Genomic DNA, 24,937 nt, shown 5'->3' with positions numbered 1-24,937 from the left:
TGCACGCTATGGCCCACAAACTAGAACATCTCTGATGGTAGAGTGCTCTTTTAGGACCTCTGACTGTAGTGTTGGAAGGAAATCTGTTGTACTTACAGCATTTTCGACAACCAATGTTACGCTGTAGTAGGCTACTCCAAGCAGTGCCGCACTTAACTTCATTGCATTCAACACAGTTCACTAGTAGAAAAAGGGCCTATTGTCCTGGTTCGTAAGGGCCTTTTGTCCGGGTTTAGGAACCGGGACTAAAAGGTCGTTACTAATGCCCTAGGCCTTTAGTCCCGGTTCTTACACGAACCGGGACAGACGGGCCTCCACGTGGCCGGTGCTGCGAGCCCAGGCAGAAGGCCTTTTAGTCGCGGTTGGTGCACCAACCGAAACCAATAGGCATCCACGCGTCAGCTGTTCAGGGGATAGGGTTTTTGTTTTTTTTTTCTAAAATGGGGGGTGTGGATTTGGGGGTTTTGTATGGTTAATTAATGTGTTTCATATATTGTGTTAGGTAGCTAATTAATTAATAGAGAGAAGTGTCCTCTCTTATCTCCGTGCTTGGTCGACGCTACGTATAGAGAGGCCCTCAACACGCTAGCTAGTAAGAAAATGAAGGAAACCATTAAGTACAGAAGTTCGTCATGCATACCGAGAGAAGTGATCGACCTCTCCTTCTCCGAGAGATTGGTCGAACAATAAATTTCCGTATTATCTATCCGACGCTACTGGCTACATACATATACAATATGTAAGATCTCTTACAATCCCCTAGCATTTGAACTCAAGTTTCACATATACAATATGGCTTTATTGATGACGTGGTCAAGAAAGAATCCCGCCAATTCCTCTTGAATTACTTTCATGCGATCTTGTGGTAGGAGTTAATTCCACATCTGCCACGTCTAATTTGAAGAAGGGGGTTAATACATATATATGAATGAAACTCAACAGAAATGATGGTGTAATAAAATGAAATTGTGAATATTATTGCTTACACACTTCATATTGTCTTTTAGAGTAGCCCCGCTTAACTTTGCAAGTCGCGTTGTAGATGAAGCACACGTAGTATCCATAGTAATCATTTCCTTGTTCCTGCCATAAGCACTTTACGAGAAATAGAGGTCAATCAAACTGATAATGAAGCATTATAAATGGCATTGACGAAAGTAGCTAGAATCAACGGGAGATGCGCGCAACTAGCTAGCTAGTAGTACTTACTTTCGGGTATGTATATCGCAGCTCCTTCGGCAGTTCCAGAGCTTCTGCGGTGAACTTTTTCCAAACCCTGCAAGACAAAGAAAATAATTATTACTTGAGATATCAGGAAATGAACAAAAATTTGTCGATATGGTGCGATAATGATCGATTTAACTTACTTGTTGAGAATTTTAGTCATGTCCGCATAGGTCTTGGGATCTTTTCGTCTCGAGTCTAAGACGGTTACTAGTCCCTGCTCAAGCTTAATCTCCAGGAGAATATAGTGGAAGCTGCGCACGCATGCATAACTCATCAATTACATTACTATAACCTCGCTTGTCGGGGATATACCCCGCGGTATGACCCGGCCAGACTTGGCGACTCACTGGTGACCCGCCTGAAGCTTGGCGATTCACAGATAACCTGCCCGATCTTGGCGACTCATTAGTAACCCGGCGGGCGGGTCAGATGGACAACAAGGCCTAAAGTCCAGAAGGCCGGCTCACGTTATGATGGGCCGGATTAAAAGGAAAGGGATGACGAGTATTTCCTTTACGAGGAAGCAAGACCCGGACTTGTAATTAACTTGTAAGAGAAGATAGACTAGTCCTAGTCCTACTAGGACTCCATTTGTAACCCGCCCCTCTAACTTATATAAGGAGGGGCAGGGCACCCCAAAGAGGGACAAGGAACAAGAAACAATCTTTAGGGCTAAACACAAAGAGCCGGCTTACCGGCGATTCACTCATGATCATAATGAGACCTAGCCACAAACAGCATGTAGGGTTATTACCGGATGATGTTTCCCGGGGCCCGAAGCTGTCTAAACCCTTGTTTTGTGCGTTGATCCGCCCTGCGTCTCTCAATTCCGCTCAACCCCTCTCAAGCTACTACATAGATGCGATGGCCTCACGACTAAGTCCTCACCCTAGGACATCTGCCGTGACAATTCCACGACATCGCTCGAGTAATAAGGGAAACCGAATATGCAGACGACAGTAACACTCACTCGAAGTTGTAAGGAAAGAGTATTAAATCTTTGTTTTGATTTATTATCAATGATTTGAGCAAGTTGGCCTCGGCATCTTTGGCGCTCTTTTAACCTGAAATTCATCTATGAGATTTGTGTTAATGAACCCAATATCATACATTTCTGCTTTTCTGCACTCGACGATCTTCAATCTGCATAATATAGTGAGGATAATTATAAATACATGCAATGAAAGAGCTGAGCTATATATAGAGACTTAATGACAGAAGTAGTACTTACAGACAGTAGCAAGTGACCGTTAATTTATCAAGGGCCTTTTGATTGAAGAACCGGAAGAACTCCTCAAATGGAACATACAACAGATCAATTCCAATGAGATCATGCTCCTCTTTAACTCTAAGATACAAAGTATCCCTGCCCCCAGACTCTCTGCAGGTTTTCATGTACCAATCATGGAATCTTCGCATCATCGTTGTTAGAGATTTTTCATCTTTGACGAGAGGCTTACCGTACTCGTATCTGTGTTCGTCCATCTCCAAGAAATCATAATGTACATCGTCGGGCAGGTAATCTCCAAGATTGTTATAACCGGGCACCATCCCCGGATCATTAGCGACGATGTCGCTAGACACATTGAGCGGGGGGCACGATTGGTTCGCTTGTTCGCCGAGCTGGGCAATTTTTTTCCCAGCTGCTCGTCGTTCTTTTAACCTTTGATCACTTCTAGTACTTCCCGACCGCTCTGCTTCGATATATACCTTTTCAGTAACGCGCTCATAGTTGGTTTTCGGCGGAGACTTTGGTGGTTTCCTCAGGGCATCGATAGTGCGCTTTGCTTTCACCGGATCTACCTTCTCCTCCGGAGGTGGATGTCTCTTTGCTTTCACCCCTTCAAAGAAGTCCTTCACTTCTTTTTTCACGATCTTCTTGTTTTCTTCCACGGTCCTCTCGTACGGTAACTTCTCTAGAGGCTTGAGAGGTGGACCGTATCTGTATTGCCTCCCGCCTCTGGCTGTACTGCTAGAAGCCGGAGCAGACGGAGCGGTTGCGGCTGTTTTCTTTCTTGCTTGCTTACGAGGCGGAGGAGAAGGACTACGACGCGCCGGAGCAGACGGGGCGGCGGCGGGTCTCTTCCGCCCTTGCTGGCGAGGCGGAGAAGGAGGAGGCTGGTGGCTGCTCGGGCGCACCGGCGCAGGTGGAGAAGGAGGCGGAGTGCCGCGACGCGCCGGAGAAGGAGGCTGAGTGCCCTGATCACTCGCAGGAGGAGGAGGCGGTGGAGGAGGCGGAGTGCCTTGACTCGCCGGAGGAGGAGGAGGAGGCGGAGGCGTCCAGTTCGGAAGGTTGATGAGCTCCTTCCGCCATAGGCATGGAGTCTTCAGACAAGAACCCAGCCGAGTCTCCCCGTCAGCCGTAGGGTGGTCAAGCTGGAGGTCCTCAAATCCTTCTGTGATTTCATCCACCATCATCCTAGCATATCCTTCTGGAATCGGCCGGCAGTGAAAAGTTGCGTCAGGTTCAGGAGGTGCAACAGAGCCACAACAACCGCCTTGACTTTCAATTCCATCCACTGCGTCATAAGGTGGCAATGCTGAGACTCCGTGATAGCATCCACGGGGTAGCTAGCATGAGCCGTGAAGACAGGCTCCTGAAGCAGCTCCGTGGAAGCCACGCTGCTTCTCCGCTGAGATGGCGGGGTAGCTTCGGGTATAGCTTCGGCAGGTCGCGTGCTGCGAACTGCGTCTCGTTCCTCTAGCGCTTGTACCCTTGCATGCAGCGCCTGTAGTTGGGTCAACTCCTTTTTCTTCTTCCTCTCCTGGCGTTTGTAACCACCTGCGTCGGGAAATCCCGTCTTCCACGAAAGGGAGCCTGGCGTGCCTCGTGTCCATCCGGGGTGCTCAGGATTCCCAAGGGCCTCTATGAGCTCGTCGTTCTCTCTGTCCGGAACGAACGTCCCTTGCTGCACTTTTTTGATATACTCCTCAAGCTTCTCGATGGGTGTGTTCAGCTGCTCGTTGGTCCAAACGCACTTCCCTATTACAGGGTCCAATTTTCCCCCAACCCCGAAGAACCAAGTCCTGCAACGGTCTGGCCAGCGTCGCGTCTCTGGTTCCATCCCTTTATCAATGAGGTCATTCTCAGCCTTGTCCCACAATGGCCGGGGCTTTCAGGTAGCCACCTGACCCCGTGCGATGGTGATGCTTCTTCTTTGCAGCATTTTTCTTGTTTGTCGCTGACATCTTCGCTGCTCTCTCAGATTTCTTTTTGGTGACAAATGCGGGCCACTGATCTTTGATCTTCTCAAATCGGCCGATGAATTCTGGAGTCTTGTCTTGGTCGACAAACGATGATTTCAGCTCATTCTTCCACCTCCTGGATAGCTCAGCCATCTTCTTAAGAGCATAAGCCTTGATCATTGGCTTTTTAACTGGATTCTCCGGATCCTCCTCTGGCGGGAAGGTGAAATTTTCCTGCAACGCGGTCCAAAGATCAGCTTTCTGCCTATCGCTGACATAAGACACCTGAGAGTCTTTGTCCTTAGGCTTCAACCATTGCTTGATGCTGATCGGAATCATGTCCCTAACTAGAACCCGGCACTGAGCATTAAATTTTTGCTTGGTTCGAAGGGGTTCAATCGGTTGGCCAGCGCGATCAATTTCGATGACCGTGTACCTTTCATCCGTGCGCAACTTTCTCTTCGGGCCTCGTCTCGTTACCGAAGTGTTGCTCGATCCGGAGGGCTAGAAAAGAAGAAAAAGAAGGGAGTTAATATGTGTACATACCAAAAACAATTAATGCATCAATTAGCTATAGTCAGCACATGCTTAATTAATTAATATATATACCTAGCCAGACTCCGTTCGGTCACCGGAGCCGTCATCACGGTGTCCTTCCTCCTCGATTCGGTCACCGGAGCCGTCATCACGGTGTCCTTCCTCCTCTCTTCCACTAAGGCCCACTATGGCCCATTAAGCCCCCGGGGGGTTCCGGTAACCTCCCGGTACTCCGGTAAAATTCCAATTTCACCCGGAACACTTCCGATATCCAAACATAGGCTTCCAATATATTAATCTTCATGTCTCGACCATTTCGAGACTCCTCGTCATGTCCGTGATCACATCCGGGCCTCCGAACAACCTTCGGTACATCAAAACATATAAACTCATAATATAACTGTCATCGAAACTTTAAGCGTGCGGACCCTACGGGTTCGAGAACTATGTAGACATGACCGAGACACGTGTCCGGTCAATAACCAATAGCGGAACCTGGATGCTCATATTGGCTCCCACATATTCTACGAAGATCTTTATCGGTCAGACCGCATAACAACATACGTTGCTCCCTTTGTCATCGGTATGTTACTTGCCCGAGATTTGATCGTCGGTATCTCAATACCTAGTTCAATCTCGTTACCGGCAAGTCTCTTTACTCGTTCCGTAATACATCATCCCGCAACAAACTCATTAGTTGCAATGCTTGCAAGGCTTAAGTGATGTGCATTATCGAGAGGGCCCAGAGATACCTCTCCGACAATCGGAGTGACAAATCCTAATCTCGAAATACGCCAACCCAACAAGTACCTTCGGAGACACCTGTAGAGCACCTTTATAATCACCCAGTTACGTTGTGACGTTTGGTAGCACACAAAGTGTTCCTCCGTTAAACGGGAGTTGCATAATCTCATAGTCATAGGAACATGTATAAGTCATGAAGAAAGCAATAGCAACATACTAAACGATCGAGTGCTAAGCTAACGGAATGGGTCAAGTCAATCACATCATTCTCCTAATGATGTGATCCCGTTAATCAAATGACAACCCATGTCAATGGCTAGGAAACTTAACCATCCTTGATCAACGAGCTAGTCAAGTAGAGGCATACTAGTGACACTCTGTTTGTCTATATATTCACACATGTATTATGTTTCCGGTTAATACAATTCTAGCATGAATAATAAACATTTATCATGATATAAGGAAATAAATAATAACTTTATTATTGCCTCTAGGGCATATTTCCTTTAGTCTCCCACTTGCACTAGAGTCAACAATCTAGATTACACAGTAATGATTCTAACACCCATGGAGCCTTGGTGCTGATCATGTTTTGCTCGTGGAAGAGGCTTAGTCAACGGGTCTGCAACATTCAGATCCGTATGTATCTTGCAAATTTCTATGTCTCCCACCTGGACTAAATCCCGGCTGGAATTGAAGCGTCTCTTGATGTGCTTGGTTTTCTTGTGAAATCTGGATTCCTTCGCCAAGGCAATTGCACCAGTATTGTCACAAAAGATTTTCATTGGACCCGATGCACTAGGTATGACACCTAGATCGGATATGAACTCCTTCATCCAGACTCCTTCATTTGCTGCTTCCGAAGCAGCTATGTATTCCGCTTCACACGTAGATCCCGCCACGACGCTTTGTTTAGAACTGCACCAACTGACAGCTCCACCGTTCAATGTAAACACGTATCCGGTTTGCGATTTAGAATCGTCCGGATCAGTGTCAAAGCTTGCATCAACGTAACCATTTACGATGAGCTCTTTGTCACCTCCATAAACGAGAAACATATCCTTAGTCCTTTTCAGGTATTTCAGGATGTTCTTGATCGCTGTCCAGTGATCCACTCCTGGATTACTTTGGTACCTCCCTGCTAGACTTATAGCAAGGCACACATCAGGTCTGGTACACAGCATTGCATACATGATAGAGCCTATGGCTGAAGCATAGGGAACATCTTTCATCTTCTCTCTATCTTCTGCAGTGGTCGGGCATTGAGTCTTACTCAACTTCACACCTTGTAACACAGGCAAGAATCCTTTCTTTGTTTGATCCATTTTGAACTTCTTCAAAACTTTGTCAAGGTATGTGCTTTGTGAAAGTCCAATTAAGCGTCTTGATCTATCTCTATAGATCTTGATGCCCAATATATACGCAGCTTCACCGAGGTCTTTCATTGAAAAACTCTTATTCAAGTATCCCTTTATGCTATCCAGAAATTCTATATCATTTCCAATCAGCAATATGTCATCCACATATAATATCAGAAATGCTACAGAGCTCCCACTCACTTTCTTGTAAATACAGGCTTCTCCAAAAGTCTGTACAAAACTAAATGCTTTGATCACACTATCAAAGCGTTTATTCCAACTCCGAGAGGCTTGCACCAGTCCATAAATGGATCGCTGGAGCTTGCACACTTTGTTAGCTTCCTTTGGATCGACAAAACCTTCCGGTTGCATCATATACAACTCTTCTTCCAGAAATCCATTCAGGAATGCAGTTTTGACATCCATTTGCCAAATTTCATAATCATAAAATGCGGCAAGTGCTAACATGATTCGGACAGACTTAAGCATCGCTACGGGTGAGAAGGTCTCATTGTAGTCAATCCCTTGAACTTGTCGAAAACCTTTTGCAACAAATCGAGCTTTATAGACAGTAACATTACCGTCAGCGTCAGTCTTCTTCTTGAAGATCCATTTATTCTCAATTGCTTGCCGATCATCGGGCAAGTCAACCAAAGTCCACACTTTGTTCTCATATATGGATCCCATCTCAGATTTCATGGCTTCAAGCCATTTTGCGGAATCTGGGCTCACCATCGCTTCTTCATAGTTCGTATGTTCGTCATGGTCTAGTAACATAACCTCCAGAACAAGATTACCGTACCACTCTGGTGCGGATCTTACTCTGGTTGACCTACGAGGTTCAGTAATAACTTGATCTAAAGTTCCATGATCATCATCATTAACTTCCTCACTAATTGGTATAGGCGTCGCAGAAACTGGTTTCTGCGATGAACTACTTTCCAATAAGGGAGCAGGTACAGTTACCTAATCAAGTTCCACTTTTCTCTCACTCACTTCTTTCGAGAGAAACTCCTTCTCCAGAAAGATTCTGAATTTTGCAACAAAAGTCTTGCCTTCGGATCTGTGATAGAAGGTGTACCCAACAGTCTCCTTTGGGTATCCTATGAAGACACATTTCTCCGATTTGGGTTCGAGCTTATCAGGTTGAAGCTTTTTCACATAAGCATCGCAGCCCCAAACTTTAAGAAACGACAACTTTGGTTTCTTGCCAAACCGCAGTTCATAAGGCGTCGTCTCAACGGATTTTGATGGTGCCCTATTTAACGTGAATGCGGCCATCTCTAAAGCATAACCCCAAAACGATAGCGGTAAATCAGTAAGAGACAATAGATCGCACCATATCTAGTAATGTACGATTACGGCGTCCGGACACACCATTACGTTGTGGTGTTCCGGGTGGCGTGAGTTGCGAAACTATTCCGCATTGTTTCAAATGAAGACCAAACTCATAACTCAAATATTCTCCTCCACGATCAGATCGTAGAAACTTTATTTTCTTGTTTTGATGATTTTCAACTTCACTCTGAAATTCTTTGAACTTTTCAAATGTTTCAGACTTATGTTTCATTAAGTAGATATACCCATATCTGCTTAAATCATCTGTGAAGGTGAGAAAATAACGATATCCGCCACGAGCCTCAACATTCATTGGACCACATACATCTGTATGTATGATTTCCAACAAATCTGTTGCTCTCTCCATAGTTCCGGAGAACGGCGTTTTAGTCATCTTGCCCATGAGGCATGGTTCGCAAGTACCAAGTGATTCATAATCAAGTGGTTCCAAAAGTCCATTAGTATGGAGTTTCTTCATGCGCTTTACACCGATATGACCTAACGGCAGTGCCACAAATAAGTTGCACTATCATCATCAACTTTGCATCTTTTGGTTTCAATACTATGAATATGTGTATCACCAATATCGAGATTCAACAAAAATAGACCACTCTTCAAGGGTGCATGACCATAAAAGATATTACTCATATAAATAGAACAACCATTATTCTCTGATTTAAATGAATAACCGTCTCGCATCAAACAAGATCCAGATATAATGTTCATGCTTAACGCTGGCACCAAATAACAATTATTTAGGTCTAAAACTAATCCCGAAGGTAGATGTAGAGGTAGCGTGCCGACCGCGATCACATCGACTTTGGAACCATTTCCCACGTGCATCGTCACCTCGTCCTTAGCCAATCTTCGCTTAATCCGTAGCCCCTGCTTCGAGTTGCAAATATTAGCAACAGAACCAGTATCAAATACCCAGGTGCTACTGTGAGCATTAGTAAGGTACACATCAATAACATGTATATCACATATACCTTTGTTCACCTTGCCCTTCTTATCCGCCAAATACTTGGGGCAGTTCCGCTTGCAGTGACCAGTCTGCTTGCAGTAGAAGCACTCAGTCTCAGGCTTAGGTCCAGACTTGGGTTTCTTCTCCTGAACAACAACTTGCTTGTTGTTCTTCTTGAAATTCTCCTTCTTCTTCCCTTTGCCCTTTTTCTTGAAACTGGTGGTCTTATTGACATCAACCCTTGATGCTCCTTTTTGATTTCTACCTCCGCAGCCTTTAGCATTGCGAAGAGCTCGGGAATCGTCTTATCCATCCCTTGCATGTTATACTTCATCACGAAGCTCTTGTAGCTTGGTGGCAGTGATTGGAGAATTCTGTCAATGACGCTATCATCCGGAAGATTAACTCCCAGTTGAATCAAGTGATTGCAGTACCCAGACATCTTGAGTATATGCTCACTGACAGAACTATTCTCCTCCATCTTGCAGCTGTAGAACTTATTGGAGACTTCATATCTCTCAATCCGGGCATTTGCTTGAAATATTAACTTCAACTCCTGGAACATCTCATATGCTCCATGACGTTCAAGACGTCGTTGAAGACCCGGTTCTAAGCCGTAAAGCATGGCACACTGAACTATCGAGTAGTCATCAACACGTGACTGCCAGGCATTCACAATGTCTGCAGTTGCTGGCGCAGGTGGTACACCTAGCGGTGCTTCTAGGACATAATTCTTCTGTGCAGCAATGAGGATAATCCTCAAGTTATGGACCCAGTCTGTGTAATTGCTACCATCATCTTTCAACTTTGCTTTCTCAAGGAACGCATTAAAATTCAACGGAACAACAACACGGGCCATCTATCTACAATCAACGTAGACAAGCAAGATACTATCAGGTACTAAGTTCATGATAAATTAAAGTTCAATTAATCATATTACTTAAGAACTCCCACTTAGAAAGACATCCCTCTAATCCTCTAAGTGATCACGTGATCCATATCAACTAAACCATGTCCGATCATCACGTGAGATGGAGTAGTTTCAACGGTGAACATCACTATGTTGATCATATCCACTATATGATTCACGCTCGACCTTTCGGTCTCCGTGTTCCGAGGCCGTATCTGTTATATGCTAGGCTCGTCAAGCTTAACCTGAGTATTCCATGTGTGCAACTGTTTTGCACCAGTTGTATTTGAACGTAGAGCCTATCACACCCGATCATCACGTGGTGTCTCAGCACGAAGAACTTTCGCAACGGTGCATACTCAGGGAGAACACTTATACTTTGATAATTTAGTGAGGGATCATCTTATAATGCTACCGTCAATCAAAGCAAGATAAGATGCATAAAAGATAAACATCACATGCAATCAATATAAGTGATATGATGTGGCCATCATCATCTTGTGCTTGTGATCTCCATCTCCGAAGCACCGTCATGATCACCATCGTCACCGGCGCGACACCTTGATCTCCATCGTAGCATCGTTGTCGTCTCGCCAATCTTATGCTTCTACGATTATCGCTACCGCTTAGTGATAAGGTAAAGCATTACAGGGCGATTGCATTGCATACAATAAAGCGACAACCATATGGCTCCTGGCAGTTGCCGATAACTCGGTTACAAAACATGATCATCTCATACAATAAAATTTAGCATCATGTCTTGACCATATCACATCACAACATGCCCTGCAAAAACAAGTTAGACGTCCTCTACTTTGTTGTTGCAAGTTTTACGTGGCTACTACGGGCTTAGCAAGAACCGTTCTCACCTACGCATCAAAACCACAACGATAGTTTGTCAGGTTGGTGCTGTTTTAACCTTCGCAAGGACCGGGCGTAGCCACAGTCGGTTCAACTAAAGTTGGAGAAACTGACACCCGCCAGCCACCTCTGTGCAAAGCACGTCGGAAGAACCAGTCTCGCGTCAGCGTACGCGTAATGTCGGTCCGGGCCACTTCATCCAACAATACTGCCGAACCAAAGTATGACATGCTGGTAAGCAGTATGACTTCTATCGCCCACAACTCACTTGTGTTCTACTCGTGCATATAACATCAACGCATAAAACCAGGCTCGGATGCCACTGTTGGGGAACGTAGTAATTTCAAAAAAATTCCTACTCACACGCAAGATCATGGTGATGCATAGCAACGAGAGGGGAGAGTGTTGTCCATGTACCCTCGTAGACCCAAAGCGGAAGCGTTAGCACAACGCGGTTGATGTAGTCGTACGTCTTCACGATCCGACCGATCAAGCCGAGTGTTGAGGGAGAGTTTCGTCAGCACGACGGCGTGGTGACGATGATGATGTTCTACCGACGCAGGGCTTCGCCTAAGCACCGCTACAGTATTATCGAGGTGGACTATGGTGGAGGGGGGCACCGCACACGGCTAGAAGATCAAACGATCAATTGTTGTTTCTCTAGGGTGCCCCCCTGACCCCGTATATAAAGGAGCAAGGGGGAGAGGTGTGGCCGGCCAGAAGGGGCGCGCCAGGAGGTGTCCTACTCCCACCGGGAGTAGGACTCCCTCCCTTTTTCCTTGTTGGACTAGGAGTGGAGGGGGAAAGAGGAGGGAGAGAGGAAGGAAGGGGGGGAGCGCCGCCCCCCTCTCATTGTCCTATTCGGACTAGGGGGAGGGGCGCGCGGCCCTGCCCTGGCCGCCTCTCCTCTCTTCCACTAAGGCCCACTATGGCCCATTAAGCCCCCGGGGGGTTCCGGTAACCTCCCGGTACTCCGGTGAAATTCCGATTTCACCCGGAACACTTCCGATATCCAAACATAGGCTTCCAATATATCAATCTTCACGTCTCAACCATTTCGAGACTCCTCGTCATGTCTGTGATCACATCCGGGACTCCGAACAACCTTCGGTACATCAAAACATATAAACACATAATATAACTGTCATCGAAACTTTAAGCGTGCGGACCCTATGGGTTCGAGAACTATGTAGACATGACCAAGACACGCCTCCGGTCAATAACCAATAGCGGAACCTGGATGCTCATATTGGCTCCCACATATTCTACGAAGATCTTTATCGGTCAGACCGCATAACAACATACGTTGTTCCCTTTGTCATCAGTATGTTACTTGCCCGAGATTCGATCGTCGGTATCTCAATACCTAGTTCAATCTCGTTACCGGCAAGTCTCTTTACTCGTTCCGTAATACATCATCCCGTAGCAAACTCATTAGTTGCAATGCTTGCAAGGCTTAAGTGATGTGCATTACCGAGAGGGCCCAGAGATACCTCTCCGACAATCGGAGTGACAAATCCTAATCTCGAAATACGCCAACCCAACAAGTACCTTCGGAGACACCTGTAGAGCACCTTTATAATCACCCAGTTACGTTGTGACGTTTGGTAGCACACAAAGTGTTCCTCCGGTAAACGGGAGTTGCATAATCTCATAGTCATAGGAACATGTAGAAGTCATGAAGAAAGCAATAGCAACATACTAAACGATCGAGTGCTAAGCTAACGGAATGGGTCAAGTCAATCACATCATTCTCCTAATGATGTGATCCCGTTAATCAAATGACAACCCATGTCAATGGCTAGGAAACTTAACCATCTTTGATCAACGAGCTAGTCAAGTAGAGGCATACCAGTGACACTCTGTTTGTCTATGTATTCACACGTGTATTATGTTTCCGGTTAATACAATTCTAGCATGAATAATAAACATTTATCATGATATAAGGAAATAAATAATTACTTTATTATTGCCTCTAGGGCATATTTCCTTCATCGGTCACCGGAGCCGTCATCACGGTGTCCTTCCTCCTCCATTGTTTGATCATCGTTGTAGCCTGCTTCTTCATCCTGTCTTTCCTGACCATCGGTGCATGTGTCGTTGAGAAACGACAAGATGGCATCACTTCTGTGTGCGATTATCTCCCCCAACACCGCTTCTTTTGCTTCGTCTCGGGGGTGCGGATCCATAGTTTCTGCAAATATTTACAACATGGCAATTATTATTCAAACATGACAGATGGATATATTAGTGGCAAACGTAGAACTAGCTAGCAGCACAATAAGGAATCATATTAGTGGCCTGGCCTCGACGCTTCTCTAGTGTTTGGGGTGGCCTCGGCAACGCTTCAAGGGTTTGGGGTGGCCTCAACAACGCTTCAAGGGTCTGGGTGGCCTCGACGACAACACTCTTTTAACTTGGTAAATTTGGGTGGCCTCAAGAGAGTTTGTCGATCGGGTAGGGGCGCGGCAGGAGGGGGTAGGAGACCGACATCGTTTTTTTCTAGGGTTTGGGTGTCCTCGAGAGTTTTGGTCGGGCGAGAGGGCCGGGGGGTGCTCGATCCCGACGTCCCCCCTCACTTTAACAAAGAACTTCCTTAAAAAAGACTTGCTTCGCCGCGGGTGCTCGATCGGTGCGACGTGGACTCGGTGGAAACACCTTATGAAAATGTGGTGGTGGCCGGGCCGGGCGGTTTTCTTTTCCTTCTTCATTTTTTCCTTTGTTTTTTATTATATGTTTGTTTTCGTTTTCATTCTACATTTTCGTACATATGGAAAAAATAAAGTTTCTATACAAAAGTGCACAATTTTTAGAACAAATTACAACATCTAAATTAACTATACATCTAAATAAATATAACTACACATCTGAAATTTTCCTAATCTTAAAACTAAACTAAACATAAACTAAAATAATATAACTACACATCCATCCATACATACATACTCATACATATACATCTACATTATATATGAACAAAAAAGTACTAATTTTATGAACATAAAAAGGTCTATGAACAAAAATAACATCACCGGGATAATTAGTTTAGCTAAAAAAATTCATATGAGCTCACTACTTAAGGGGGCGACGATCGACGAGGAGGCAGGGCACGGGGGCGACGGTGAGGGGCGCGGCGACGGCGACGGTGAGGGGCGCGGCGATGGCGACGGTGAGGGGTGCGGCGACAGGCGACGAGGAGGCAGGGGGCGGCGACGGGGACGGTGAGGGGCGCGGCGAGAGGCGACGAGGAGGCAGGGGGCGGCGACGGCGATGGTGTGGGGAAAACATGATCTCAGGCGGATACTTGACATGTTCCCCCTCGGCCAGGCCCATCGCAAGGAAAGCGAAAACCTAGATTTGCTTTATCAGGTATCAAACGGGAACTCCGAGCAAATAAAACACCTTTCAAAAGTATTAATACAGTCACATGTATGGTAAATGCATGAATGTGATGGACTAAAAAATCTGCGGTTCCTAATGGAATAGGTAACAAAGCCACTTTGCCACCTACTGCTACTAACTCGCCACCTCCCCACGTTAAGCTAGTACTTGTTGTTGCACCAGGAGCTGTTACGCCAGGCGCAGTAGCATGGATATTTTGTACCCATTGAGCAAAGATAGGTTGTAATTGTATGGCAGTATCCGAAAACATATCTTGTGGACGGCCTAAAGCACTCATGGTATCATTATGAATGTACAAGCCAAAACTGTGAAAACCTAGAAATATACATACCCAGTTAAGGTGGGATATGATTGCATCGCGGTGTCTAAGGACGCGATCTAATAGATCGTTGTATCGAGTAGTTGGATCATAGTCTCTTACCATAAAAATTGCTGCATGTGCAGCAGCACCGACTATTAGAAATCCGCCAATCCACATGTGGTGTGTGAACAAGGAAAGTTGTGTACCATAGTCCGCGGCGACGGGCGACGAGGAGGCAGGGGGCGGCGAGATCGATGGTGAGGGGTGCGGCGACGGGCGACGAGGAGGCAGGGGGCGCGGGGCGGCGACGGCGTCTGGGCGGCGCGGGACGGCGTCGGAGACAGGGTGACGACGGCGACGGCGAGGCGTAGAGGGACAGCCTGGTGGCGTCGTCGGGGCGGGGAAGATGAACTGAATGAAGAATTTCACAAGTGATAGTTATATAGACGAAGCATTGGTCCCGGTTCGTGACACCAACCGGGACGAATGCGACCTTTAGGCAGCGGCCTTTGGTCCCGGTTGGTGGCACCAACCAGTACTAACGGGGGGCATTGGTACCGGTTAGTGCCACGAACTGGTACCAATGCACCCCTTTAGTCTCGGTTGGTGCCACCAACCGGGACCAAAGACCTTGTGCTGCTGCGCCCGCGTCGAAAGTTTAGTCCCACCTCGCTAGTTGAGAGGGGCGCGCAGTGGTTTATAAGCCCCACTGCCACACCCCTCTCGAGCTCCTCTCCATTGCAGGCTTACGGGCCTAACTGTCACTGCTATGCCTGATGGGCATACTGGGCCTTCTGCGGGCCTGAATCCTGGCCCATCGATGGGTTTCTAGTCGTATTCAGGCCGTGGTAGCCCAGTAGGTGGCATATTTTTTATTTTTTCACTGTTTTTTGTTTTATTTTTTGCTTTGTTTATTTTGTTCTGTTTCTACTTACAACAAAAACATATTTATTTTATTTTATTTTGTTTCTAATTACTTATTTATTTTACTTTATGATAATTCTTTTTGCTATTAAAGTTTCTAACAAAAAGTTCTTTATGAAAATTCTTTTTGCTTTTAACGATTTTGAACAGAAAATACTTCGATAATTTTAGTTGCAAAAATTATATATAATTTTTGTTTCAATAATACGAGAGGTTGCTTATAATGTTTGAACATAAAATACTTTGTTAATTTTAGTTTCATAAATGTTATTAAATTTTATTTTATTTTGTTTCTACTTATATATTTTATTAAAGTTTATATTATTTTGTTTCTAATTACTTATTTATTTTATTTGTTATTTTTCATGCACCAATTTTCATGCATTTATTGATTTTTTTTCAGTTATAACACCCTGAAATTGAAAAGCACTACAAATGAACTCTGAAAAGGTTGAAAGTTGGCACTACTAATGTTTTGAGAGGGTTACGGCAAAAACTGGATGCACTTCGTGTACAAAACGGACAATCTCTTTCGAAGTATCAGGGTTTCATACGGAAACTCGTCTGTTACAAAGGGATTTCATTTTTTGAACTTATTTGAACTCCACAGTTTTTCTGTGTTCAAAATGCACCATTCAAAGCCACATCATCAAGTTTCAACCATTTCTGACTTCATTTGTTATTTTTCATGCATTTACTGATTTTTTTCAACTATAAGACCCTAAAATTGAAAAGCACTACAAATGAACTCTGAAAACGTTGAAAGTTGGCATGGTAACATCATTTCATCCACATAGCATGTGCAAGAAAGTAGAGAGGCTTACGGCAAAAACTGGATACACTTCGTGTACAAAACGGACAATCTTTTTCGAAGTATCAGGGTTTCATACGGAAACTCGTCTGTTACAAAGGTATTTCATTTTTTTGAACTTATTTGAACTCCATAGTTTTTCTGTGTTTAAAATGCACCATTCAAAGCCACATCATCAATTTTCAACCCTTTCTGACTTCATTTGTAATTTTTCATGCATTTACTAATTTTTTCCAGCTATAAGACCCTGAAATTGAAAGGCACTACAAATGAACTCTGGAAAGGTTGAAAGTTGGCATGGTATCATCATTTCACCCACATAGCATGTGCAAGAAAGTAGAGAGGCTTATGGCAAAAATTGGATGCACTTTGTGTACAAAACGGACAATCTCTTTCGAAGTATCAGGGTTTCATACGGAAACTCGTCTGTTACAAAGGGATTTCATTTTTTTGAACTTATTTGAACTCCATTGTTTTTCTGTGTTCGAAATGCACCATTCGAAGCCACATCATCAATTTTCAACCCTTTCTGACTTCATTTGTTATTTTTCATGCATTTACTGATTTTTTCAGCTATAAGACCCTGAAATTGGAAAGCACTACAAATGATGGATAGATAAGTGACCAAATTAATAGTAGTTCATCATCACATTAAAACCAAAGTACATACATAGTTCAAATTAAACAACATATAGCTCTCCAGAGCATCTAGTTAAACCATACATTGAAACTATGTAAAACCTTTCAATGCAACAACAAATGCGACATGCAACTCGACGACATCCGCAACATGCAACTCCAATATCATCTTCTCCTCCTCAATTTTTTTATTTCTTCCTTCAAGTAATTGTTATCTTCTTCAACTAAATTTAACCTCTCGATAATAGTGTCGGTTGGAATTTCCGGTTCAACCACCTCCTACATAAATAAAATATATGTCACGTTGGTCGGCATAATTGTCATAAACAATAAATGAACCAAATAGTTATAAAAAGATAATATATACCACATCCGAATCATAGACAGGAAGAGGGCCGACGGGGGCGGATACCAGAACCATCGCACTATATAATAACAAGGAATAATAAAAGTAAGAAAATTAGACAAGTATCTATCTGAAGTAAGAATTTTTTTCTTTCAGAAAGAAGATAAGAACAAGAGGCTCACCACGGTGGTGCCGGCGACGAGACCGGCGCGGGCGATCGACGGCGGTGAAGACAGGGACAGGACGTGACGGACTGCTAAACCTAGAAAAATCTCGGGGAAAATGGAGCTCGGAGGTCGAGTTTCGAGAGAAGAAATATTAACTACTGTGGCTCGGACATTTCATCGAACACCTCATGTGCATAGGAGGTGAGCTAGAGCACCCAAATGCCCTCCCCTCGCCGGCCAGCAAAAAAAAGAGCAGTGTGGAGTGCTCTGCTCGCCGGCGATGGGCTATATATAGGCAAATCATTTGTCCCGGTTCGTGGCTGGAACCGGGACCAATGGATGTGGGCCAGGAGCGAGGCCCATTGGTCCCGGTTCGTGCCTACAACCGGGACAAATGGGTCCAGACGAACCGGGACCAAAGCCCACGAGGCCCCGGCCGGCCACCTGGGCTCACGAACCGGGACGAATGCACCCATTGGTCCCGGTTCGTATAAGAACCTGGACTAATGGGCTGGCCAGACCCGAACGAAAGCCCCTTTTTCTACTAGTGGTTACTCCCTCCACTCCATAATGTAGTGTGTATATGTTTTCTGAAAAGTCAAACTAATCAAATTTTTATCGACTTTACAGAGAAAACTATTTATATATACAATTCCAAACATGTACGAGATGAAAATAGAAGTGATGATGTATCCAGTGATCTGCATTTTGTATTTTAAGTGTACATGTTTTTATTTATTAGCATGGTCAAAGTTTGTAATGTTGACTTCTGAAAAAACCTATACACACTACATTGGGGAACGGAGGGAGTATATAATAAGGTAGCTAGCCTTCATGTCATATATTGGGGCAAAGCTGTCTAAATAGAAAAACATGAGTTTGTTTTGCTTGTTGGCGTAAAGGCATAGCACACCATTATGCTAGAATCGACATGAGTGAGCGAGAAAGAAGTTACCTTAGGTAGTGTTAAAAAAGAAAGAAGTTACCTTAGCTAGTGTTCATTTCCATGGGGAAGGGTAGGCACTGGGACACCAGATGGCACGTCGTGTAGTTGTGAAAGCCCAATGGTGATGAGAGGTCTTCCGTCCTGGAACATCGCTGTACCAAAAGATATGGAAGGGCATATCATTACGTAGTTGGATTCACTTCTCCACAAGAATAGCTATTCGTCCCTACGGAGTGCTTTTACGTTCCTCTTTTCTTAGCAACGTGCTTTATGATTCGTGCTAACCATAAGTTGAAAATTATAGAAGCACCGAGAGTCATCAGAGCTTTAGGCCTGAACAAATTTCCTCTTTGTTTCTTTTGGAAAATCTCTATAGGCCTCTTCTCTAAGTTTTCCCTCTGCAGCAGAAGATACTTGGTCCAATGTCTTTGAGATGATATCATTTTTCATATGAGACGCACTCCATCTGGAAGACATGGGTAGGCATCACGGTGGAAGTAGCAATTCCACTGTCGAATGTGGATTGAGGTTGATGCTACGACTCTAGTTTGGTGTGTGTAAGCCCAAGTGTGTCACATAATTACGCTGATGATCGTAGGTCTATGCAAACCTGATATATAAGGAATTTTGAGGCAAATACACTCTTTATGTTCTGAATATAATACGAAAAGCAATCTTTCACATAGAGGATTATACAAATATGTGCATGTAAAATTTTGAAATTTAATCAAGACTGTATGCGACCTTTAAAAAATGACACAGTGGTCGCCTGAATCAATTATCTCTCTCCAGTTATGTTTGAAATAGTGCAAGTCACTTGGAACTGAGATGCGCATGTCCATCTTGTCTGTGATGCCCAGAACAGTTGAATCCTATTTGTCCATAGTGTCTAAAGGGTAGAGGGCATAGATGCAAGGTATCCATCGTCACCCGTACAGAAGGGCACTATAAGTCTAGATCCATACTGGATGACGGTGCATGGCGGCGTGGTGCTCAAACATGTTGAATCCCTTGGAGATGTTGATGGTTGAGGTTGTTGGCATCGGGATGAAAGACCAAATCAGTATTTGATGCACAATACACAAGAATGCAGCACAATGGATCAGCCGTCATATGCTTCATGTGCGGCACAGAAGTGGTCTCCTTTAACTGCAACCACTTCGCGTTTGTCATTTCATTTGGTTTGTCTAAATAGGGCAGATGTACAAATATACTATGTGTTTGTGTCAAATTTCCATGAACTAAGCTATATTCCAAAGAATTCTGTCCGCGCAATCATTTGGAGCACCATAACATACCTGGACACATGGTGCTGATTGTTCCAATAGCTTTAACTGGGTAAATAATGCTATTTTTTGTTCTTGCAGTTTTGAACCAAGGATGAATCGAGGGAAATGAACAAGGTAGATATAACAGCATTTTTTTAAGACCAGAAATGTTGTCTGTCGGGAGTCAGTAGTCACCATTCGAATCTCAATGTGCTCACAATTGTCCTGATCTTTAAGAATAGAAATGCATGGGCTATTCACCATCAAATCAGTAATGGTATACGTACAGACTAAACTTATAGATAGGAATGTGGCATCTTCTAGTTGGAATTCATGGGTGCGGGCACATGATGAAATTCAAGGGAGGAGAGAGGGGGGATTAGTGCGAGAGGACAAGTACATTTGTAAATTCCAATCCATACATACCGGTCCATAACTTCAGCATTTTTGCTGGCAAATGCATAGCCCCCACATGTTGTGCATGGAATTTGTAGACAGGGATATTGGGAGTAGGCAAACTTAAAATGCCTTTCGAGTATCAAGACATCTCACTGCCTATAAGATCCCAAAGGAGAAACTGTAACTTGGATCCTAGTAAGTAATGTTTTGTAGAGTTTCAGGATTGATACGTCCGGTTATATGAATATTAGGCATCTGGAATAGGAGTTCGAGGCTTGGAGTTGAAGCAAGTGACGTACAGATATGGTGCACCTCTTGGTTGGAAGCCGTTTGCCTGGTGAACTTTGGCTGAAGGTGTTGCAGCATTCCATGCTGCCATTCTCGCTTGTCCCATTAGAGACCACGGGTTAGCTACTCGATATGCGTGAACGGGAAAAAATCCTAATCCCTGTGACCGATCGAAGGGCTTGGAGTTCACTCGTGCAACTAGTTTGGTGGAACTCATGGAAGTAACATCACATTCTCCGTGACCCAAGTTCTTCAGCATATCATAGAACAGAATTGGACTAGTGGACGGTAGCCAGGAAGAACAAGATCACATCAAAGATCCATAGGCCTCGTGATCCATACTAAGGGTCACATACATCTTAGGCATATATATACTAGCAAATATGCGCTTGAGTTGCAATGGAGGAAAAGCAATCATATTATGCAGATGTGGTAGAGACAAAAAAGGTCTGAATCGAATGTCAGGATGAGATAAGGAATTTCAAAATGTAATTTCACAAACTATGTCTGAGTGATATCATGATGAGAAGGGACATTTAAAAAGTCATTTCAAAAACTGAAAATGTGATATTTTCATCACGACTTGATTTCCTAAGGTGTCACAACGAAGTAATTTTTAGCTGAGCAAACTACATTGGATAGACCCATGCCTGAGCTAGACTGATGCATGATGTGTCTCACCTCGACCTAGCCTTGCGATGTTTTCCATAACTAAGAAAACTATGGTACCAGAAAAGCTGTGTATGAAGGCAAAATAGACATTTAGTCATATTAATATAGCTTACAAAAGTCAAAAACTAACCCAAAGGAAGCTGTGTCAATTTTTTTGGCGCTCAGTGTTGTACAGAACACAAAAACCTTTTTTACCTGACATGTGAGGGTCTAAATAAAATTATAAAGCGACCTCTACAGATCCCCTAATAAAACCTCTAACTATGCGATGGTTCATTTTGTTCGTTATTTACAATGTTTTCATTTTTGTGAACATTTTTGAAAATTTCATGGACATTGTTTTCAAATTCCCGAATATGTTTTGAATACATGATCATATTTTAAACATCACGCACATTTTTTATTTCATGCTTTTTTATATCGTGATTTTTTATAATATGAGAGCTATTTTTTGAAAGCATGAACATTTTATGATTTCCCGAATGTTTTCTGAATTCATAAGCACTTTATGATTTCTCGATATATTTTTTCAGTACTCGAAACTTTTTGAAATTTTGACTTTTTGGAAATCCCGGATTAATTGAAAGAAGGAAAAACCAAAACAAAAATGAGAAAGGAAAAAAGCAAAAAATAAAATAAAAAAGTGTGGACCGGCTATATATAAGGGAAAAGGGGAAGAAAAGGGATATAACCAGGGATCTAACCATGGTCCTCCAGTACAGAAGGCTAAGGCCTTTGACATCAGTGTTTTAAATTGAGTGAAATATGTCTTTTAAAATCACTGAAATCAGTGTTTTTAATAAATGAAATCAACATTCTGAAATGAGTGAAATAGTTGTTTTGAATATATTCCACACTATCAGTTTTTAAGAAACGAGGGAAATCAGTTTTTTAGGAATGTGTGAAATATGTTGTAAGAATTTTAAACTCGTTTTGGATATATTCAAGTTTCTCTTGTTTAAAGTATTTAGATGTCAGGAATTCAAATATGTGAAGAAATTAACAAAGAAATTTTATGTCAGAAGATACCAATGAATTAACTCACAAGAAAAATAAAATGAATTCTCTCTCTCTCTCTCTCTCTCTCTCTCTCAATGAATTAACTCACAAGAAAAATAAAATTAATCCTCTCTCTCTCTCTCCCTCCCTCCCTCCCTCCCTCCCTCTCTCCCCCTCTCTCTCTCTCTCCGGCATAAAGCAGACACATCTAACAAGAGCATATATATGTATTCCTCTAGTTAACCTTATGTATCGCATCCCTCGATAACAATAAACCTTATGTATCAGAGAAGAAAACTCTTTTTCAATGCATACCTATAAAGTTGAAATGAATCTTGACGTTACAATGAGTGGTGGATCCATTATCGGTACATACTGAGTAACGTTAGAAAAAACAACTTTCATTACACGCACGACCTGGGCCGCCGCGTCTCTTCCAATCAACTGATATCGTTGTCGAGATGCTTCGAGGTCCTCCCGAAGCCTGCGTCGCGGAAACTCGCCCACACCTGATTCTCCAGCTCCTTTTCCTCCTCCGCTGGGGCCATTGCCGGCCACGCCGACGCCGTCCTGCCGAACTTGAGCACGCTGTCCGCCTCCTCGCGGAGCTTCGCCATCTCCGCCTCTCCCACCGAGGCCGAGCGCCTGAGCCGGCTACCTGGCACCGCGCGGCGGCACAGCGCCACCGGCGCGCGTACCGTGGCGAGGAAGGCGAAGTCCACCACCGCGCACGGGAGGAGGCAGCTCGCGGTGGCTAATCCACCCATCGTTTCACCGGTCAGCTGCTTGCACCCGGGCTGCCTGTGCTTGGTCGGCTCGCCTTCGCTGTGGCTGTGGCTGCGCCGATGATGCGAGCGGCGGGAAGGCTGCTGGCTGTGCCGCTGACTGTGGCTGTAGCTGCGCGTGGGAGGGCGACCAAGCGCTCCAGCTCCGTCTTTGGCCTTGCCTCCGGGTACTCCGTTGGCGTGGTGGTGAACGTGGGCCATGCTGCTGGAGCGACCGGCCATGGCCGGTCGCGTGGGGCGCGCCGTGGCTGTTGCAGCCGAGCTGCCGAGGTCGCCCGCCATTGAACCGGCCACCGGAATGTCCTGACTCCTGAGAACAACAATTAGGCGACGGTGAAGGGCGAGAGACCAAGAGTTGCCGTGGGTTTGAGGCGGGGCGGCGAAGCCGGTCGGCCTCTCTGCCTCTCTCCAAGTTGGGACTTGCGAGGGGCGGGCAAGAGCTATAAACGGGCAAGGCAAAAACTGCCATGCATGTCCAACGAGACCCAAGAAGAACGGTATGGTGTGACGACTGACGACTGGTGGTGTTACAAAACTAAAAAAAAAACATCCCCAGTAAAAAAAATCACAAACTCTTTGCTATGGAAGTCATTTTTCTGGCTAAATTATGGGTAATTTGAATTTGATTACATGGGTGCACATAACAATAAATAGATCTGATCACAGGTAGCACGTCGCCACATGCACCCATGCATATCAACCCGTTGGAAGTGCATTTGGTGTGTAACATGGGTTTGTAGCAGTAGAGCATGGCGCATTGATTGGCGACCTGTTGCTTTGAGGTCGCAAGCTGACGGCCATCCTACCCGCACTATTGGACATATGGATATCGATGCATGGTTCTTGCCTTGAAAACTGATGGGTACGATTGGCTACCGATTTCTTCTTCAGGGGCAAAGGAAATCCTAGGTGAAGGCAGCTCAACTACTAGTAAAGAGAGGCACCAAAGGAGGGAGATATCTATCCCATGTGGAAGAGGACGTATGCTCACTTCGAGTATCACGTATTTTGAATGTCACCAAGTTCTTAGCTTCACAACATTATACTCATTTTATTTAAATCTTCATAGATGAATTTCCTTGCGGCACTGTTACATGCCCATAAAAAGAGGATCTCACAAGTCATGTCAGGCCGGAGTTTGTCCATTTCTTTTCTAGGGCCCCAATTTCTTCAATGCTATATCAAGCCTTGAAGAGCATTTGCAAATGTAGAGATAATGTTTGGCCAACACCACATGTACTTACTTTCTGTCCATAAAAGTCTAGTACAATGGATGCTGATAACACAGTATATAAACATGATCATCTTCTTTGTTGCCAAGGAAACATGACCACCAACTAGAGTAGTTTTCTTTTTCGCTCGTGTTGGATGGATCGATCTCTTGTTGTCTTTTCATGCCATGGGGGTTTCTAGTAACTAGGATTGGGATTCACGGGGAAATTGGGCTACATATTGATATACAAGAAAATGAGGCAAAAGTGTTTAGTGCACCTGTTGTTTGGAGATACCTCTCTACAAAATCCGTGCAGAACGAACGTTCCGGAGAAATCATGTCAGCAACTTGGACCCAGCGACCCAAAGGCTCAACACCTACCGGCAGTGGCGAATCAACTGGGCAGGCTTTAATAGGATTGAGCTTGCCCTCCAGCGATGCAAAAGGAAATTTTAGTAGTTAATAGTACATGTTCCTAGTAGTATTCTAGCAAATTTGAACCTTATTTGCACAAAAGAGCTGGCAGTTAGTGACTTTTTCTTCACATCATTAACTTTGAGCCAGCCCATGATTTTCTTACAAGATTCGCCACTGCCTACCGGCAAAGACCACGGCCCATTAATGGGATGATGGAAGGAGCCCGTAGAAAGAA

At 44.3% G+C, this 24,937-nt stretch overlaps 1 protein-coding gene across 1 annotated transcript; it reads right to left on the bottom strand.

The window, feature by feature from the left end:
• Positions 1 to 22,571: 22,571 nt before the first annotated feature.
• On the bottom strand, positions 22,572 to 23,489 carry LOC123140841 (uncharacterized). Its single transcript, XM_044560113.1, has one exon. The coding sequence runs from the start codon at positions 23,352 to 23,354 to the stop codon at positions 22,728 to 22,730; it is 627 nt and encodes a 208-aa protein (XP_044416048.1). The 5' UTR covers positions 23,355 to 23,489; the 3' UTR covers positions 22,572 to 22,727.
• Positions 23,490 to 24,937: the final 1,448 nt, after the last annotated feature.

Source organism: Triticum aestivum, chromosome 6D, assembly GCF_018294505.1.
Source record: "Triticum aestivum cultivar Chinese Spring chromosome 6D, IWGSC CS RefSeq v2.1, whole genome shotgun sequence".
NCBI lineage: Eukaryota > Viridiplantae > Streptophyta > Magnoliopsida > Poales > Poaceae > Triticum > Triticum aestivum.
Note: the sequence above shows the minus strand (reverse complement) of the source record. Positions and strands in the feature narration are given on the sequence as shown.

Excerpts from the sequence above, each read along its gene's own strand:
- LOC123140841 (XM_044560113.1), bottom strand. The coding sequence starts at position 23,354 with ATGGCGGGCGACCTCGGCAGCTCGGCTGCAACAGCCACGGCGCGCCCC.